Here is a 10,701-nt window from a genome sequence, read left to right as displayed (position 1 = left end):
GATAGACCGACGACCCCAATGTTTTTGTCGCACACAAAAATGTCATCTTTTAGTCTTTTTAGTTGTGAGAGATATATGTAATAGTTATAGATCTTGATCCATCACCAAGCAATAAGAGACGTGAGAATTAGTAGAATATCACGTCTCTCGTTCCCATCGCAAGATCATAAAAAGTAGAATCACACAGTAGACAGATTATTTGTGAAACCAATCTTCTCTTATTTCATTAATGAATAGTGAATACATAAGTTCCTTATAAGATAGAAGATAGCCTTTTAACTTCTTCAATTATAACTCCCGAGCTTCAAGAATTAATTCGGTATAAACCCACTCACATAATTAGTTTTGTAACACTTTAATTGAGCTGCGGCGTCGCCATCTGCCTCTTTGAAGCCTAACACTGCCACGCACACCTCACTTAATCCACAGCCCTTTCTCTTGTCTCATGTTCCATCTCAATAAAGTCCTTAACACATCCAGTCATCCACCACCACCAGTGTTTTTTTTAAGTTAAATGCACCAAAGGTCCATTTTTTTAAGTTAATGCACCAAAGGTCCATTAACTTGTGAGGAGGTTTCGGTTAGGTCCATCAACTTCCAAAGTGGGTTTTTGGGTCCATAAACTTTGTACGTCGTATCACTTAGGTTCATACCTCTCCACGTTGGCTTCTCGTGCTGATGTGGCATGATGTCGTGGCCATGCGGCGTGCATGCAGGTGTGGGGGAACACCGGCAACTACACGGCCAACACACCTACCAGTCCAACCTCGCAAGCCTCGCCACGGCGCTCTCCAGGAATGCCTCCGCCGTTGCAGGCGCACGAGCAGGCACCGTGCGCCGCCGCTGCTGCGGCCATGCGAGCGTGCAAGCAAGTACTGCCGCCGCTGCCACATGGGCACAAAAGGCGGATGGCGCGGCCGGTGCCGTTAGAGAAGGAGAGCAGCAAACCGCTGTCGTGGTCGTAGGAAAGCTCCGGGTGGGTGCTAGAGACGTTGAGCCGGTCAAGCGAGGGCACGACCGGCGTGTTGTAGAGGGTGAGCACGCAGCTCCACATCCCGCTGAAGGAGCTCAGGTCGGCCACCGACAACTTCCATGAGCGCAACCTCATCGGCGTGGGCGGCTTCGGCAACGTGTACCGTGGCGCGCTCCGCGACGGCACCCGCGTGGCGGTGAAGCGCGTGACGTGCGCGTCCAGGCAGGGCCTGTCGGAGTTCTAGACGAAGATCGTGGTGCTGTCCCGCATCGGGCACCGGCACCTGGTGTCGCTCATCGGCTACTGCAACGAGCAGGCGGAGATGATCCTGGTGTACGAGTACATGGAGAAAGGCACGCTGTGGAGCCACCTGTACGGGTTGGAGGTGTGTATCGGCACCGCCAGGGGGCTGCACTACCTGCACACGGGCTACTCCGAGAACATCATCCACCGCGACGTCAAGTCCACCAACATCCTCCTCGGCGACGGGTTCATCGCCAAGGTGGCCGACTTCGGGCTGTCGCGCATCGGCCCGTCATTCGGGGAGACGCACGTGAGCACGGTTGTGAAGGGCAGCTTCGGGTACCTGGACCCGGAGTACTTCAAGACGCAGCAGCTGACGGACCGCTCCGACGTCTACTCCTTCGGGGTGGTGCTGTTCGAGGTGCTGTGCGCGCGGTCGGTGATCGACCAGGCGCTGGAGCGTGACCAGATCAACCTCGCCGAGTGGGCCATCGGGTGGCAGAGGTGCGGGCAGCTGGACCGGATCGCCGACCCGTGGATCCTCGGGGAGGTGAACGAGAACTCGCTTCGCAAATTTGCGGAGATGGCGGAGTGGTGCCTGGCGGACTACGAGCAGGAGCGGCCGTGGTCCATGGGCGACGTGCTGTGGAACCTCGAGTATTTCCCGTAGCTGCAGGAGATGCACGTGCGGCGGGGCGCATTCGAGGATTGCGGCGCTGTTGGCGCGCAGTTCCCCGAGGACGTTGTCGTGCCACGCTGGGTGCCGTCGTTGACGAGCTTCCTGACGACGGGCGACCCGGACGACACGGTCGTCACCGACGTGGGAGTCGTCAACAGCAAGGTGTTCTCCCAGCTCAGCAGCGGCGAGGGCCGATGATGAGCTGCTGGTGGTGCCGGTGGACTTGCTCGCACGCCCGCACCGGTCAGGCGGTTGTTGCTGGCATCAAACGCCTGCAGCGCAACGCAGCCTCCGATGGAGGCGGGGATGGCGCCGAGAAGCGGTTGTTGAAGAGGTAGACGCCGCGGCCGCAGCCGCGCAGGCCGCCACCGCCGGCGAGCACGTAGGAGGCGCGAGCGTTGACTCGTAGATCCACCCGATGCGCCGCCCCCACTCCGTCTTGTCCTCGTAGAAGCACGAGATGACGCTGATGGCCTCCACGATGGTGGCCGTGTCAAGCGGCTCACGAGGCACGGCCACGGCTCAGGTTCTTGGAGAGCGCCGTGGCGAGGCTTGCGAGGTTGGACTGGTAGGTGCTGTTGGCCATGTAGTTGCCGGTGTTCCCCCACACCTGCATGCACGCCGCATGGCCACGGCATCGTGCCACATCAGCACGAGAAGCCAACGTGGAGAGATATGGACCTAAGTGATACGACGTACAAAGTTTATGGACCCAAAAAGCCACTTTGAAAGTTGATGGACCTAACCGAAACCTCATCACAAGTTAATGGATCTCTGGTGCATTTAACTCTTTTTTTATTATGATTTTATCTGCCGATATGCAGCCTGTTCGTTTCGGCTGGATTGTCTTATAAGCCATGGCTGAAAGTACTGCTGGCTAGTTTGGTGCGAGAGAAAAATACTATTTAAGCCATGGATTATAAGCTAGATACGAGTGGTGGTTAGCTATAGGTGATGATCGTCGACAGCCATGTGCTTGGACCGGATACGTCTTTTTTTTTTTTTTGGCGGGGTGACCGGATACGTCGTTGGCCTCGCTTTGTCGATCGAGTCAGGTCTTGTTTCATTCCTTGCTTCCTTAGCATCTACGTACTACCGCAAAGCAGATCAAAGATTGATTCAGCACAACAAGAAGTGGATCGCTTCTTGCGACGATGATGCCCACCACGTGTCAAGTCATGCGCTTGTGGGGCAAATTAAAGAATGATGCTTCCGTGCCCGGGCTTTTCCACCGTACGTAAAATAAATTGCCGTCTTGTGCGTGAACGCGATCGACCGGTATCTTACGTGCGTGCCTGTGCCTGTGCCTGTGCCTGTGTCTGACCGAAATGAATCATTGATGCAATGATGGGGGAATACGTATATTGGTTGCCTTTCCGTTTCCGGAGCAGCTCGAGTCCGTACGTGTGCCCCCAGTTTCTCGTCCCAATGGCTCCATGCTCTTGCCCGTCTGCTCCGATCCCAAGTCACATGTGCAATGTTATTGCGTGAATCTACTCTGAGCACTCGTGGCTTCGGGCCGGTTTGGTTGGTGATCAAAACTCGTCATATCTAACTTTCAGTAAATTGTGGCTGTCAAAGAAAATATGACAATCAAAATCGAAACCACACTTATAGCAAGATTTGACACGAAAATAAGGCTATGATACGTGGGGCAGGGTGCTAAGAAAATTTGACGTGTCATAGATGTGGCAGTGAACCAAACAGCTGATGAAGAAACTGTGACACGACCAACCTTTGGCGTGGCAGGTTTTACCAACTAAACGGTTCTCCTCTCGTACCAGTAGGGTGCCTTCCTAGGAAGGAAGCGACCAAATACTAGTAGTAATAAACACGGTCGGTATTACACTTCCCGATAAAATTAGCAAAAGAAAATCATTGCATTTGCAGAACTACTGATCGTACACAAATGCACAATATCAACTGAGAGCTAGTATAAAAAAAACTTACAGGAAATACCGCTGCCAAGCACGTATACAAAGACCGCACCATGAGTCCATGAGACGCCAAAAAAGCAACTATCAGGGTGTCTGAGTGTCTCCGTCCTTGTCATGCACATCCAGTCTCCGCCTCTCCACTACATATCATCGTCACCAGTTCACCACCACCACCACATCTCTCTCTCTCTCTCTCTCTCTCTCTCTCTCTCCAATTCCCTCTCCCTCTCTCATTGGAGACACGATGGAGAGAGGGAGCCTGCACTACTCGCCTGCAGCTCTCGCGCGGATTCTTCCCAAGTGGGTGCAACAGCTGTTGATCCATGGGGGCTTCCTCGATGACCCGTCAGCAGGTAAGCTGGTCCTGCAACTTCACTGCATGCAGACGTCGTCTGAATCCGCTCCGCTCCTCGCCTCCTCCCAGACATGTATCCATGAGACCATGACTCCATGTGTCAGTTACACACTGCTGTGCCGTGGCTTTTCCACTTTGACCACCTTTGATTTCTTTTCCCTCCTGCTTCCTTCGTTCTAAAATGTTTGTGAAAACCATCAGGGGAATGGAAACAAATGGTGCTGAAGAATGTACATAACTAAAAACTGCATGTCACAGTATCAGTAGCCAATGAACAAAACGTGGTTCATATGTGTGATAGTGATAGCTCTAGGGATTACGAGAATGAGATAATAAACATAAGACTGAAAATTAACTTTAGCAGCTGTAAAAATCGGCCCTTCATTCCAAACATGTTTTTTCAAGTAACATAGCAAACTGGGATGGCATTATGGCAACAGTCAAGTTATGAGCTGTGCTTAGCTTTCCGCTCCATCTGACTAGCGTCCAACTCTCTCCGTCACTAGGAGTTAAGGACATAACTTCTTCTCCTATAGTCTCAGATATCATTACAAGATACCATAGCTGGAAAAAGAACAGTGAACGACTGAACATTTATAGTGCAATCAGAGAATGTTTCTGTCAGCACATGAAAAGTAGTAGTTAGCCAGTTTTGGTTCATGGGAGCAAACCATCAGGTAAGGGAGAACGGCAATGTGAAAGATTTGAGCACTTGGGGTCCATGTCACTACTTTAAAAGGAAGCTAATTAGGGACGAAGGTTCCCAAAAAAGAGCTGAAAAAAAAATGCATTGTCAAATCATTCTTGACAGGAGTAAAGCAGAACGAACCTGTAATCCTGGGTGTGATCAAATCTTATCCTACAACCAATTATGGCTTGAAGTAGTAACAAAAAAGATTTGTAACATGGTGTTTCTGAAACAACAAACATAGAATACCTTAATTAATTGAAACAACAGATGAGTAGTCCAACTCAAAGATGAACTCCGCCCCAAACATCATGATAATGATGAGAAAATTGCAATTATAGGACGCGAAACAATGTGCTTCGCTATTATAGGACTCCAAACATCGACTTCGCTAAAACGTCCCTTAAAACGTTAGTACTTTGTTATACATGACATTTGATCTTTTTAATCATTTTTCTCAACTAAAATACATATATTTTGTTACGATGTGACCGTATTGCTCTCAGGCTTCAATTGACGTGGGATGTGGCCGCAGTCGTCCCCGGTCTGGATGCTGGTCCGGGTGACCGTGACCTGGGACGAGGCCTGCACGTGGATCCCGTCCGTGTTGGGGCTGCTTCCCGGCGCGATGATCTGTACGTCCTGCACCGTGACGCCCTCGCAGCCGTCGATCACGACGTGGTACAGCTCGCTGTCGACCGAGGTCAGGCCGCTGATCACCACGTCCCTCGAGTTCAGCACCTTCAGCGACTGGCGACGCACCAAGTCGATCAAGAGGAACACTTTATATTTGTGGTGTCATGCATGTTTGCACTTCAGCATGCACTTGCAAGAATAAGATGCATGTGATGTGATATGGCAACTCACTGTTGCTCCACTGGGGCACCCGCCGTGCCCGGCAGCCTTGCACGCCCACGGCGCCTCGCCGTGGCCGTCGACGTGATCGAACATGATCCAGCCGTCGTCCTCGCCGCTGGTGTAGCCTGATGGCGCAACAAGCGTACCATCGATCTGAAGCGTCACCCTGCTGGAGCATGGGCCAGTGAAGGCCGCACGGCTAAGCAGGAAGTGCCCGTTCGGCACGTGCACGGTCGCCGGCTCCCGTGACAGGCAAGCGGCGGACCAGGCACTGGCGAACGCCCCGGACGAGTCCGTCCGGCCGTCGGGATTCGCTCCGAAACCGGCGACATTGTACGCCGCTTCAGCTGCACCTGACAAAAAGTAGCAAAAGAGCAGCAGCGCTAGGGAATAAGCATTGATGCGAGCCATGATGCATCAAACACGTCGACGTTCTTGTTGCAGTCCTACCTGGGGCCAGCAGCCCCATCCCACGTTAATTGAAGCCCTGAGGACAATACGGTCACATCATGACAAAATATATATATTTTAGTTGAGAAAAGTGATTAAAAAAGATCAAATGTCATGTATAACAAAGTGCCAACGTTTCAAGGATTGTTTTAGCGAAGTCGATGTTTGGAGTCTTATAATAGCTAAGCGCATTGTTTCGCGTCCTATAATTGCAATTTTCTCGATAATGATTGGTGTTAATTGTCCTTTTTCCTAACAGTTTACATGCTAGGTCAATTACCCCATGGTTGTGGTTAGCAGCTTATCTATAGTTTTAAATAATGCTTCGAAGAAATAGATAAAATTCAGTCCTCACAAGAACATGTTTGTTTCTACTTTTCTTGAGTACCGATGACATAATTGTAGCTACTAGCTCCTATGTTTCCACAAGAAAAAATTGATTCCTCAAGAATGTACTCCTCCATTGGTTTTTGACATGAAATTTGCAACCTATTATTACAGATTCTACTATATTGCACCATATGCAAGAATGGCAAGAGCTATACTCACCTTGCTTCTGGATGGGCACTTTTGCACTGATACAATTGATATTCATCATGAGTATATTGGCTCAATTTGTGTCCAAGAAATTCAGATGGTGGAGATAGAGACTAAAGGCTGCAGCTCCTGAAAGCAATAAACAACAACAGGAACACAAGATTACAAATATAAAGCTGGGTATCTCGTATACAGCATGCAAAGGTTGTTGCTTCCTTATACTAGGCAGTCATGTTCTGAGGGCAGTATTTCTACAGTTACATGAAAGAATAAGTGATTGCAAGTATCCAACCTTTATTCTTTGTGAAGGTTTGCAGGTGCTATCGTGGATAATATTGTCACTGCTAGTATTCAGTTTTCAGAAAACAAAATCTGCAAAACTTCCAATGGTAATTCGGTCCTGGTGGATATTTAGCTTTCTACAATCAGTTACCACTGTTGTAATTGATCTCAGGTCAATTTTGTCAACCCATGATGATATAGGATTTGAAGAATGGATTGATCTGTTCATGCTTGTTGTCTGCACTTTACCTGTTTGAAATTTCAGCCAGAGGGAAAACAGGAATCACATTAACAGACAGCAGCGTAACAGAGCCACTTTTGAATCCATCTGTGGGACAGCAGGCAGAAGCCAAACGGCCATGTCCATATGGAAGAGCAAGTGTTCTTGAACTTGTCACCTTCTCCTGGATAAACCCTGTCTTTTCTATTGGATACAAGAAACCTCTAGAGAAGAATGAGGTGCCAGATGTTGATGGCAAAGGCGCTGCTGAGTTTCTTTCTGATTCATTTAAAAAGATCATAGATGATGTTGAACGAAGGCATGGTTTAAGTACTTCGTCGATCTATACAGCAATGTTTATATTTATAAGACAGAAAGCAATGATCAACGCAGGATTTGCAGTTTTAAGTGCCAGCGCATCCTATGTCGGACCCTCACTGATTAATGATTTGGTGAAATTCCTTGGAGGAGAGAGGCAATATGGGATGTCGCAATATGGGATTCCTCTTACAGCTGGAACTGTTTTGTCAGCTCTTGCGACATTCCGCATATACAAGATCCAATTTTCACATTTCCTGACGTACTTTCAGTGTTTGCTCAGGGAAAAGTTTTAGCTGATAGAGTGGCAAAGTACCTTGAGGAAGACGAATTGAACTGTGATGCAGTTACACAAGTACCGAGAAATGACACAAACTACGATGTAGAGATTGATCATGGAATATTCAGCTGGGAACTTGAGACAACTTCTCCAACTCTGACAGATGTAGAGTTAAAGGTAAAGAGAGGGATGAAAGTGGCTATCTGTGGAATGGTCGGTTCTGGAAAATCCAGTCTATTATCATGCATACTTGGGGAGATGCCAAACCTAGATGGGACTGTCAGGGTCAGTGGCCGCAAAGCATATGTACGTTCCTCAAACTGCCTGGATCCTGTCTGGAAACATAAGGGAAAACATTCTGTTTGGAAACACACATGACAAGGAAAAGTATGAAAAAAATCGTACAAGCATGTGCGTTGACAAAAGATCTTGAGTTGTTTGCAAATGGTGATTTGACTGAGATTGTTGAAAGGGGAATTAACATGAGTGGTGGACAGAAACAGCGAATTCAGATTGCAAGGTCAGTGTATGAGGATGCAGATATTTACCTCTTTGATGATCCTTTCAGTGCAGTAGATGCCCATACTGGAAGCCAGCTTTTCAAGGTTCGTTTAAATGCACAAATACATTCAACTTTGTACTAGTAATGTGATAATTTGACCGTTTGAGGCTCATTGTTGAGTCAGAAGAGAAAAAAGAAATCTGTTCATATTCTAATCAAATGAAATAATTTCATTCTACAGGATTGTGTAATGGGAATTCTTAAAGATAAAACAGTGTTGAATGTGACACACCAGGTCGAATTCCTTCCTGCCGCAGACCTTATACTGGCAAGTGTCGAAAAATACTTTGGTTTAACCCATCGTATCCATATTCCAAAGATCAAAATTGCCAAGTAACTAACCGTTTGAATTCAAATTAACAGGTGATGCAAGATGGTAAGATTGTGCAGAAGGGAAATTCGATGAACTTATTCAACAAAACATAGGGTTTGAAGCTATAGTAGGTGTGCATAGCCAGGCTCTTGAATCTGTTATAAATGCTGAGAGTTCCAGCAGAATACCGGCAGGCAACCAAAAATCAGCAGACAGTGAGGATGAGTTTGATACAGAAAATGAAACAGATGATCAACTTCAGGGCATAACAAAACAAGAGTCTGCACATGATGTCTCACAAGGCATCAGTGACAAGGGGAGGTTAACACAAGAAGAAGAACGGGAAAAGGGAGGCATTGGCAAGAAGGTTTACTGGGCCTACCTGAGGGCAGTTCATGGTGGAGCCTTAGTGCCAGTAACAATAGCTGCGCAATCATTCTTTCAAATATTTCAGGTAGCCAGCAACTATTGGATGGTATGGGCATCACCTCCTACAACTGCAACCACTCCAACCGTTGGATTAGGCCTCCTCTTCTATGTATACATAGCACTATCTATGGGAAGTGCCCTGTGTGTCTTGTCTCGGTCCATCCTTATGTCACTGATTGGTCTACTAACATCAGAAAAGTTCTTCAAGAACATGCTCCACTGCATCCTGCGTGCCCCAATGTCCTTCTTTGATTCCACACCTACTGGTAGAATTTTGAACAGGGTTAGTGCTTATTTAACTTTATGACCATTCTCATCATTTGTCACATGCTTACACACCATTAAACTATTTATTTATTTTTTTTACATGGAACAGGCCTCTAATGACCAAAGTGTTCTAGATCTGGAAATAGCACACAAGCTAGGCTGGTGTGTGTTTTCAATCATACAAATTCTGGGGACCATTGGTGTTATGTCACAAGTTGCATGGCCAGTTTTTGCTGTCTTTGTTCCGGTGACGGTGGTCTGTTTCCTGTGTCAAGTATGAACTCTTAAAAATGATCTTCTGTTTATAATTAGCCTTGTCCTATTACCTTTTTGCACCGTGAATTCCAGGAAGATTCACTAGTAGCTTCCTTTTATTTGATGGTACCCATTTCACAAAATGCTAAAGGTGTTCATGTTTTGTATGTGTGCAGAGCTACTACATACCAACAGCGAGAGAGTTGGCTCGTTTATCGCAAAATCAAAGGGCTCCAATCCTACACCATTTTGCGGAATCACTAGCAGGAGCATCAAGTATTAGAGCATATGCACAGAAAGATCATTTCAGAAAAGCAAACCTTGGTCTTGTTGGCAACCACTCCAGGCCATGGTTCCATAACATTTCCTCAATGGAGTGGCTTTCTTTCAGGCTAAACATGCTATCCAACTGTCTTTGCCTTTTCTTTGACTCTGCTAGTGAGCCTCCCTGAAGGTTTTATAAATCCAAGTAAGATCTATATGCAGATATAGTCATGGATGATTACAGAAGCCTCAAGCTATCTTACTTTTGATTATTGCCAACTAATGTGATTGTATATACAGGTATTGCTGGACTTGCAGTGACTTATGCATTGAACCTCAACTCACAGCTGGCATCCACAATTTGGAACATTTGCAACACAGAAAACAAAATGATATCAGTTGAAAGAATAATGCAGTACTCGAGGATCCCTAATGAGGCTCCTCTCGTAGTTGACCACTACCGCCCACCAAACAGCTGGTCAGATGCCAGAACTATCAATATAAGATTGTGGAGGTATGTGTAATATTATACTGAGTTCTGACCCACTATAGGTGTAATAATCAAGTGTGCGTGTGTACAGTTTTAGTCAGCAAACCCAAAAAATCTCCCATGGAGACTAATGTCTGAAATTGAACAATCTTTGCTAAATCAAAGGTTCAACAACCTGCAGAAAGTGCTGCAAAGCAGAATTCATCTCAGGAAACTGCCGACTTAATGATATTTTGCAGTATATTTCACCAAAGATAATAAGCCCACATTTTTAAATATGAGAGCAAAATAAAGAGCAGAA

General features: G+C 46.9%; 1 protein-coding gene and 2 pseudogenes across 1 annotated transcript; 2 read left to right on the top strand and 1 right to left on the bottom strand.

Moving 5' to 3' along the window:
• The first annotated feature begins 710 nt into the window (after positions 1-710).
• On the top strand, positions 711-2,093 carry LOC136548598 (receptor-like protein kinase HERK 1; annotated as a pseudogene).
• A 1,800-nt stretch (positions 2,094-3,893) lies between these two features.
• Positions 3,894-10,701, top strand: part of LOC136551628 (putative ABC transporter C family member 15) — a 33,927-nt pseudogene continuing 27,119 nt past the window's right edge.
• Positions 5,356-6,144, bottom strand: LOC136550653 (polygalacturonase-like). Its single transcript, XM_066542279.1, has 2 exons — positions 5,743-6,144; positions 5,356-5,625 (listed from the first exon to the last, which is right to left on the bottom strand). The coding sequence occupies exons 1-2, from the start codon at positions 6,142-6,144 to the stop codon at positions 5,356-5,358; spliced, it is 672 nt and encodes a 223-aa protein (XP_066398376.1).

This window comes from Miscanthus floridulus, chromosome 4, assembly GCF_019320115.1.
Source record: "Miscanthus floridulus cultivar M001 chromosome 4, ASM1932011v1, whole genome shotgun sequence".
Lineage (NCBI taxonomy): Eukaryota > Viridiplantae > Streptophyta > Magnoliopsida > Poales > Poaceae > Miscanthus > Miscanthus floridulus.
The sequence above is the reverse complement of the archived record's forward strand: the minus strand, read 5'-3'. Positions and strand labels throughout refer to the sequence as shown.